Here is a 9,433-nt window from a genome sequence, read left to right as displayed (position 1 = left end):
AGCCTATAATGCAAGGGATAATTAAAGACAATATTCATACCTGCAGCACCATCCTCTCCTCAGTGAAGGATCATCTTTGTCTGCCATTAATCAAGACAAATTTTTTTCTTGCTTTTGGCTTAGAGTAATTTAAAAAAATATGAATAATTCATTCACATACAGTGAGTCAAAACGTAATTACAGCTTTGAATTCGGCAGTGTTGGGGCAAGGCACCCTTGGATTTAGGGTGGATCTGAAGACGGCACTTGAAAACAAGTGGGGTGTCTGTGGGAGGATTCACACTGTGATTGTGGGGCTGAAAGCAAAGTCTGCGCTGCCGGGCACCGAGGCACGGAACCCGGGGAGCTGCGGGCGCGTCCCGCACGGCTCGGCATCAAACATCGCTGCTGCGGCCGGGCAACCCCGAGAGGGTCCGGGCTAGGGCAGCCCCAAATCCAAACCGGCACCGGGGGCCACTCCGTGCCACCAAGCACCGTGTTGGGACACGGCCCCGGGCTCGGACACCGCTCTCGTACACGGTCCTGGGCTCGGACAGTGCTCCGCGCTCGGACACGGCCCCATGCTCGGACACCGTGCCTCGGACACGGACTCAGATACCGTGCTCGGACACTGTTCTCGGACACGGCTCCGTGCTCGGACACCGCTCTTGGACACCTTGTTCGGATGCCGTGCTCGGACACGGCCCCAGGCTCGGACACTGCTCCGCGCTCGCACACCGCGCTCTGACACCGGGCTCGGACACGGCGCTCTGACACCGTGGTCAGACACGGCCCCGTGCTCAGACACTGCGTTCGGACAGTGTCTGAACACCGCGCTCGGGCACCGCTCCGCTCTCTCACACCGCTCTCGGACGCGGCCCCGCGCTCTGACGGCCCGGCCGAGCCGCAGCCGCCTCCTGCCGGCCGGCCCCGGGCACCGCGCCGCGCCCCGGAACCGGAACCTGTCCGCACACACACCGGGGCCTCACCGGGGCCTTCCGGCGGTAGCGGGAACCGTGCGCGGGATGGAGACGATCCTGGAGCAGCAGCGGCGCTACCATGAGGAGCGGGAGCGACTCATGGACGTGATGGTGAAGGAGATGCTCACCAAGAAATCCACGGTGCGCCCGGGGCCGTGAGGGGGGCGGGAGGCGCCGCCGGGGCCCGCGCTCACCGCTCTGTTCTGCTCTGCTCTGCCCGCAGCTCCGCGACCAGATCAACTCGGACCATCGCACCCGGGCCATGCAGGACGTGAGTGCTCCGGGACTGGGGACGGGAGCGGGGCTGGGACCGGGGGTGAGGCGGGCCGGGCTGCCCGGAGCGAGCGGGGCCTGTCCCGGTAACGGGCTCGGCGGCGCTCGGGCCTCTGCTTTGTTCCGCAGAGGTACATGGAGGTGAGCGGCAACCTGCGGGACCTGTACGACGACAAGGACGGGTGAGTGTGCCCTGGGTGTGCCCGAGCATGTCCCGCTGTTTGAAGTCAGTGTGAATGTCTCGAGGGTGACACGCGAATGGAGATGTGGTGACTGAATGCAGGGCAGGACCCGAGGGCACATCCGTGTTGGATGGACACGTTTTGTTGTGTTGTGTTATGTCGTGGGGAGGCCCTGGTTGCTCTGGGGGTTTGTCAGAGGCTGCAGCCTGTGCAGGGGGATGTGGCCACAAGCCGCTGAGCTGCTGGGTTGGGAGATCCCCCATGGCTCAAAGGTTTGCAGTCAGACACGGAGCACAGACCTGGACTAAAGCTGTGTCAGTGTCACCCTTCCCTTCCCTTCCCTTCCCTTCCCTTCCCTTCCCTTCCCTTCCCTTCCCTTCCCTTCCCTTCCCTTCCCTTCCCTTCCCTCTCTAATCTGTTGCTGTCCATGAACTCACAGCCTGCGTAAGGAGGAGCTCAGTGCCATCTCCGGGCCCAATGAATTTGCAGAGTTTTACAACAGACTGAAGCAAATTAAGGAATTTCACCGGAAGCACCCAAATGAGGTGAGTTGATACCTCGTCCATAGGAACAGGTGAGATGTGCTCTCTTGGGTCTCATCACTACAAGAAGCAGAGCTTTTGTTTGCCCAGTTTTATTGTATTAACACACAAGTACTGAGAACACTGGGCACAGCTGCTCAGGGTCAGGAGCATGTGAGGGAACAGTGCAGGACACTCACCCTGTTCCCTGCTAGAACTGGGATGTTCAGCTGAGCTGGGATCAGATCTCACCTTTCACATGTTGGCTAAAGCCACACTTTTGCCTTTGTGCAGAAAGAAAGGGGACAAAGCTTTGAGTCTCTTTCCTGTTTGCAGTTTAATTATTTGCCACCTTGTGTGATTTTATATTAGTTATTCTGGGACAGGAGCCGAAGTAAATCACTGTGTGTCTTGCAGATCTGTGTTCCTATGTCAGTGGAGTTTGAGGAGCTGCTGAAGGCCAGAGACAACCCCAGTGAAGAAGCTCAGAGTAAGTTTGTGGTTTGCTCCAGCTCTGGCATTATTTAATAGGTTGTTTGATCTGGTTTGCATGTTTTAGGGCCTCACCTCCCTTTTACTAAATGAATTCTGAAAATTCTCCTGTTTAAATGCTTCTGAACTGCAGTCAGGCTGCTGTTCCTGTGGAATGTTCTGGGGCTGCTAATGAGTGTCAGAGGCATGATGACCCCTTCCTTAAGCATAAATGACTTCACAGCTGATCCTTTTCCAGTTCAAAAACAGTTGTAGAATAAGTAGGGAATATTAAGCTCATAATAAAGCTTTTCATGATCTTTCCTTCAGATCTGGTGGAGTTCACAGATGAGGAAGGGTATGGACGATACTTGGATTTGCATGATTGTTACCTCAAGTACATTAACCTGAAATCATCAGAGGTGAGTGCCTGCTGTGTGTGGGCCCAGGGATCTCCAGGCCCTGCACAGGCTGAGGCTCCTCTTTTCTGGGAGCTGGATGTTAATTTGGCCATGTATGAAATCTGACTCACACTTTCTGTTCTTAGAAATTGGATTATATCACTTACTTATCCTCATTTGATCAACTCTTCGATATTCCCAAGGAGAGGAAAAATGCTGAATATAAGAGGTGAGCCTGTTTGCCTTGTGAGAAGAAATTTACTGGTGAGAAGGAGTTCCTGGTGAGAAGGAATTTACTTCTTAAGTGTCCAGAGATTATAATTAACAGTCAAATTTAACTCACATAAATTGGGGCCCTGAGCTCAATCATGTGTGTGAGCCCCAAGCAAACTTGCAGTGCAGCAGGGATGTGGAGAGGCACATTTAGCTCAGAGGAAGAGCTTTAATGTACCCTTGGAACTGTTATGTCAGGAAAATCCTGTCTGGAAATCTGGCCTGACCTTGGTCACATCCCTGTGCAGCACTGGAGGGTGGTGCCTGTCCAGAGCTGTGCTGAGAGGGTGACAGTGAATTTCCTGTGCTCATGATTCCCCTGCCAGGTATCTGGAAATGCTCCTTGAGTACCTGCAGGATTACACAGATCGTGTGAAGCCATTGCTGGACCAGAATGAACTTTTTGGGAAAATCCAGACGGAGTTTGAGAAGAAGTGGGAGAACGGCACATTCCCGGGCTGGCCGGTGAGCAGCTGGGCCTGGGGGATGTTCTGTGCTTGGGAGGGGTCTGGGAGTCATTTGTGCTGGGGGCACCATGACAGTGAGGGCTGCAGCTCTGTGTTTAAATTCATACTGGCCTGAATTTAAAATCCAGCATAACTGGTTTAAAACAAGCATTGTTTCAGATTGGCTTATTTTGTATCTTCACTGCTGCTCCATTTCCAGTTTATTAAGAGGATTTTTCTCTGTGAAATGAACTGCTTTACTAGAGATTAAAATGTTCTATGGCCAGAAGTGTTGCAGTTTGTTGTGCAGCTCTTGCATGTGTTTTTTTTTGGCAGAAAGAGACCAGCAGTGCCCTCACCCATGCTGGTGCCCACCTGGACCTCTCGGCCTTCTCCTCCTGGGAGGTAATTAATTTTCCAGTGCTCTGCACTGCTACCACATTTTGAGCAGGTGGAAGTTCAGTAATTTGGGTTTTTTGTGTACTTTTAGTGCTGTGTTTTCATCCCTGGCTCTGTGCTTCCTGGGTAAAACTTTGATGGTGCTCATGATGTGATTTCTCCAATTGAGGGGTGTAACTTGAAAGACCTGGTTAGATTTGTCACATTCCTTATTTTCCTGGGAGTAGGGGTACACTGTTGACAGTCCTTTCTTAAACACTGTTCATCAGGGTTTTTTCTTCATTAATAAGCTAATAGCTATATTTAGCTATATTTAATAAGCTATATTTAATAAGTTAAAATGGGTTATATCCATATTGTATGTGTTGAACAGCTTGTCCCTTACAGTGGTTTATTTAATTGAACAGGAATTGGCCTCCCTGGGACTGGACAGATTAAAATCAGCTTTGCTGGCTCTGGGGCTGAAGTGTGGAGGGTAAGGTGCAATTTTGTAGAGTTCCCTTCAGTTTCTGGGGTGTTCCTGTATCACATTTCTATCTGGGATACTTGTGTGGTTATCTCTGTTGTACTAGAATTACCTTAGAGATGTTTAAAGGATAAAACATTAAAGAATCAAGCAGTGGGATCTGCTGCTCTAAACTGGTCCTGTCTCTGGTACAGTAGACTTTGACTTTAATGAAGACAAAGATAAAAGGAATCTCATGGTTTCCTAAAAGCTACATTTAGATTTTTATTGCATGAATTCAGGTAGTTCTCAGGAAATGTAAAACTGCAATCTAGACTCATCCCTTCCCTGCCCCTCTGCAGGACTCTGGAGGAACGTGCTCAGAGGCTCTTTAGCACCAAAGGCAAATCCCTGGAAGCACTTGATCCTTCCTTGTTTGCTAAGAATCCAAAGACAAAAGGAAGCAAAAGGTGAGTTCTCAGAGGTCATTCTGAAGCTGGCAATGTTCTCTTCTCTTGGATGAGGAGTGTTCTATGGTCACCACTCTTGTTGGATATTAAAAGCTTTTCATGCTGAACCAAACAGAAGGTACCAGAGCTGAACTTGTGTGTTTAATGAAGATACCTCATCTCTTTCAGGGACACAGAAAGAAATAAAGATCTTGCATTCCTGGAAGCTCAGATTTATGAGTATGTGGAAGTTCTTGGGGTAAGGATTTTATTTTGTTTTTAAGCTTTTTATTTCAGAGCTGTCAAATAGTGACTGGAACATTGTCCTTATCTTTACATAGTGCTTTCATAGGCAGCATGACATCAGTGTGCTGCTCCACATCTGTTTTGTGCATAAGTCATACAGCACTGCAAACCTTTAATTTGATCTGCCTTTCTCCTTGTGTTTAGGTTTGGGGGATTGTTTTCAGGGGAGTGGCTGCTGCTGTGGTAACACTGGAAGTGCTAATAGGTGATACAAGGTTTCATTCTTTACAAATAGGAAATGTCAGGGTACTAAAAACTGAAACTGTTTGGCTCTGTAAGGTGGGAATTCTCTGCTTCACACTGGTCTTGTTTCCTCCCTCTGTGCACTGAGGGAGTTTTTGGCTACAAGAGTGCCTTTTTGCCTGACTTTTTGCTGCCATGGTGTGTGGACAGTCCCTTCCTCTCTCCCCTCCAGGAACAGAGACACCTCACCCACGAGAACGTGCAGCGCAAGCAGGCACGGACAGGGGAGGAGAGAGAGGAGGAGGAGGAGGAGCAGATCAGCGAGAGCGAGAGTGAAGATGAAGAAAATGAAATCATTTATAATCCTAAAAATCTGCCTCTTGGCTGGGATGGGAAGGTAACTGAGACTTAGCAGGCCTGGAGAAGTGAGACAGGTCACTGACTCCACGCTGCTTCTCTGAGTTTTTTTGCCATGTGACCTAATCCTGCTGTCTCCTTGCTCCAGCCCATCCCTTACTGGTTGTATAAACTCCATGGACTGAACATCAACTACAACTGTGAGATTTGTGGTAACTACACCTACCGAGGGCCCAAGGCTTTCCAGAGGCACTTTGCAGTAAGTGACAGCCCTGCTGCATTCATTCTTGCATTGTAATGAGTCCCTGGGGTCCCTGAGCAGCATTTTTGCCATGTGGGTCTGAGCTTGTGCTGCAGGGCAATGCAACAGAACCCAGAAATGGTGTTAGGCATACAGAGATCACTTTTGCTGCCATCCCTGCCCATTTGAACACCCAGTGCTCAGTCTGATGGGTGCAGTGTGGCTGTTGATGGCTGGTGTGGTGTTACTGACTGCAGGACAAGAAAATAATGTTTTTAAAGAGGACTGGTGGATTTGTACTGTGATAACATGTTTTACACCCTGTTTAGATGTTAATGTCTTGTGGTGTTCCCTCTCACACTGATCTCATCTCTTCCCCCAGGAGTGGAGACATGCCCACGGCATGCGGTGCCTGGGCATCCCCAACACAGCTCACTTTGCCAATGTCACACAGATTGAGGATGCAGTCTCATGTAAGTAGTGATGGCAGGGCAAGGAACATGTTAAAGAGCAAGGAACATGTTAAAGAGCATCACCTTTTCTGAAAGGGTGGCTTTGGACCTTGGTCTCGTGTCCCATCCCAGAAATCCATTTGAGGTCTTGTTTGCTTCAGCTCAGTGCCTTTCAGTGAGCACAGTGGAATGATAGTACAGTGGAATGATGGATTATAATATTTATCCTTTGTAATGGATGTTAGATGCATTCCTGGATTTAAAAGGGAGGGAAAAAAGCTCATGTGTGTATTTTTAAGAAGTCAGTATCTCGAGGGAAGTGACAGATCCTGTTTGACTTTGTGTTTGCAGTGTGGGCGAAGCTGAAACAGCAGAAGGCTTCAGAGAGGTGGCAGCCTGATACAGAGGTGAGCAGTGAGAGGCATTCAGTGTCTCTCCTCCTGTGTCCATGGGAACCCCTTGTTCTGGGTGTGAGCAGTGTCCTTGCTTACACTGGTACCTTTTCCTAAACTTCTGTTCCAAAGCCATTTTTCAGCAGGGTGCAGGGCAAAAGTGGGAGGTAAAATCTGTAGCACAACCTGTAACAACTCTGGCCCTGGCTGAGCTCTTCTCCCAGCACCTGCTGGCAGATCCACTGCCTGCCTTCCTGCACAGAAGTTCTGGCAGGGTGCTCATGTTCAGTGGCTGCTCTTGGAGCTAACATTTGAGTCTCTAAACTGTGGTTCTTTTCCAGGAGGAATATGAGGATTCCAGTGGGAATGTGGTGAATAAAAAGACCTACGAAGACCTGAAGCGCCAAGGGCTGCTGTAGCTGTCCCCAGGGGAAGGATCCCACATCTGCAGAGAGAGTGGATCTGGCAGCAGCTTTGACTTCTTCTTTGTCTGCATTTTGTATGTGCATGAACATAGAGTTCAAGAATACTTTATAGAGTCACTTTCTAGTAAGCCACTTAGACTTGTGACATTGTTTTATATTAAAAAGTACCTTGAAAAATAAAGTCATTGTAATTTAGGAAGTGCTGAGAGACTTGTCTTCTTTCAAATGCTGGAAGGAAGAGTTTTGATTGCAGTGTGTTTAAAATGCTTTTTACACAGCTGTCAGAAAATTCCTTCTCTCATTTCCACTCTGCTGGAAATGTTTATGGTGAGGGTGTACTGAAGCACATGGACACTGTGTGCTGACAGGTACTGGTCCTGTTTCTAGATCTTGGTGTGAACTTATGGTTTTCTTTAAAAACCAAGCTCACCTGGCTTACAGAACTGTTTTTACCTTGGGTTTATGCCCCTGGGGAGCTTTGGCCATTGTTTTTTTCAGAGAACTACCAACTGAACCTCAGGTTTGTCTCTGGGGTGATTTCTGTGTCACTGCTTGGCTTGAATGTCCTGGTAGGTCATTCATGTGCAGATCCATCTGTGGTGCAGGAGGATGGAGATGGAAACACAGATGTTTAGAGATGCCTGTTGTGGCTTCAGCAGCATCCTTGTCCCCTGGTGTCACATTGGAGGTGTCTGTACCTACCCATGGATTCATGATGCCTCAAGAACTGCAGCCCCTCTGTGCAGGGGCCACTCACACAGATCAGGTGTGGCAGTGGCACTTGTGTCCCCCAGTCCCCTCTGAGTGCAGAGGTGGCTTGTGTGACCTGTCCAGCCTCACAAGCCCTTGGTGTGACATGTCCTGTGACTGTTCACAGGGGTCTGAGGATGAGGGAAGAGATGAGGATTTGACTCCATGTTTCAGAAGGCTTGATTTATTATTTTATGATATATATTATATTAAAACTATACTCAAAGAATAGAAGAAAGGATTTTTTCAGAAGGCTGGCTAAGAATAGAATAGGAAAGAATGATAACAAAGGTTTGTGGCTCAGCTCTCTGTCTGAGCCAGGTCACTGTGATTGGCCATAAATTAGAAACAACTAACATGGGCTAATCAAAGATTTACCTGTTGCATTCCACAGCAGCAGATAATCAATGATTACATTTTGTTCCTGAGGCCTCTCAGCTTCTCAGGAGGAAAAATCTTAAAGAAAAGATTTTTCATAAAAGATGTCTGTGACATGTCCACCTCACAAGCCCTTTGTGTGACACGTCCACCTCACAAGCCCTTTCCCCACTGCTGTACGGGACATTTGAGCCTCTGTCCCTGTGGAGCTGCATGTGACCCTTCCCTGCGGGTGCCAGGGGTGGGGCTGTGCCACAGCAGCTGCTCAGAGGTGCTGGCAGTGCCCGAGGTGTGCTGGGGCTCCAGGAGCAGCAGACAGGTGAGTCAGTGCTGTGGGGTATTTCCCTGCCTGGGGGGAAGCTTGTTCTGGGATGAGGCTGTGTCAGGCTCATCCTTGTTGTTGTTCCTTGTGTTGCCTGCCCTGGGCTCAGTGTGGATGTCCAGAGCTGTTCTGGGCTGGTTTGCAGGGTGAGGTGCCAGCTGGCTCTTTCTGAAGCCTTGGAGGTCTCTGATTCAGCTTCAGCCCCTCCAGGTCCTGGGGGAATGGTGATTCAGCCTAAATCATAAAACAAGAGGGGAGTATTACCATTCCCCTTGGAGAACTTGGCTTTGGAGCCTGTTTGGGGTCACACCTCCACCATTTCCTTAGCAAAACAGCTCAACATTTGGAATGCAAATAGAGGATGGAGAGCCAGGTCCCATCTCCGCTTTTCCCTGTGTCACCCCGAGCCCTGCTGGTGGCAGCTGCCTGCAGGGCTGTGACCCCAGGGAGTTGTTGCCACACCAACAGCACACGCAGAGATCCCCGGGGCTCCTGATCCCCGTCAGCAGCCACGGGGGATTGGGGAGCCTCCAGGAGGGGCTGGGCACTGCGGGGACAGCACAGAGCTGTCCTGGGGCTGGGCACAGAGCTGTCCTGGGCTGTCCCCCCTGCACCTGGGTGAGCTCTGACCCCTCTGCCCCTGCCAGCTCCAGGTGCAGCTGCTGGAGGATGAGGATGGCTGGACACCGACGGCTCGGGCCCCACACTCGAGGTAAGGGGGCTGTGTCAGCACAGGGAGCAGTGTCTGCCTGTCTGTCTGTCTGCCTGTCTGCCTGTCTGTCCCCCATCTCTGCTCCAGCTGTTGGGG

At 50.0% G+C, this 9,433-nt stretch overlaps 1 protein-coding gene across 1 annotated transcript; it reads left to right on the top strand.

The window, feature by feature from the left end:
• Positions 1–944: 944 nt before the first annotated feature.
• On the top strand, positions 945–7,370 carry SF3A3 (splicing factor 3a subunit 3). Its single transcript, XM_064731775.1, has 17 exons — positions 945–1,100; positions 1,183–1,230; positions 1,362–1,414; positions 1,854–1,959; positions 2,353–2,425; positions 2,737–2,828; positions 2,954–3,036; positions 3,407–3,545; positions 3,863–3,931; positions 4,333–4,400; positions 4,733–4,840; positions 5,009–5,078; positions 5,541–5,705; positions 5,814–5,924; positions 6,289–6,379; positions 6,710–6,765; positions 7,092–7,370. Exons 1-17 carry the CDS (start codon positions 1,005–1,007, stop codon positions 7,167–7,169), a joined length of 1,506 nt encoding a protein of 501 aa, XP_064587845.1. The 5' UTR covers positions 945–1,004; the 3' UTR covers positions 7,170–7,370.
• The last annotated feature ends 2,063 nt before the right edge of the window (positions 7,371–9,433 follow it).

Source organism: Zonotrichia leucophrys, chromosome 23 (assembly GCF_028769735.1).
Source record: "Zonotrichia leucophrys gambelii isolate GWCS_2022_RI chromosome 23, RI_Zleu_2.0, whole genome shotgun sequence".
Taxonomy (NCBI): domain Eukaryota; kingdom Metazoa; phylum Chordata; class Aves; order Passeriformes; family Passerellidae; genus Zonotrichia; species Zonotrichia leucophrys.
The sequence above is the reverse complement of the archived record's forward strand: the minus strand, read 5'-3'. Positions and strand labels throughout refer to the sequence as shown.

Bases quoted from the DNA above. Each gene is read 5' to 3' on its own strand.
- SF3A3 (XM_064731775.1), top strand. From the start codon at position 1,005: ATGGAGACGATCCTGGAGCAGCAGCGGCGCTACCATGAGGAGCGGGAG. The intron at 3,932-4,332 runs GTAATTAATTTT...TTAATTGAACAG, and splicing joins CGGCCTTCTCCTCCTGGGAG to GAATTGGCCTCCCTGGGACT. The intron at 5,079-5,540 runs GTAAGGATTTTA...TCTCCCCTCCAG, and splicing joins AGTATGTGGAAGTTCTTGGG to GAACAGAGACACCTCACCCA.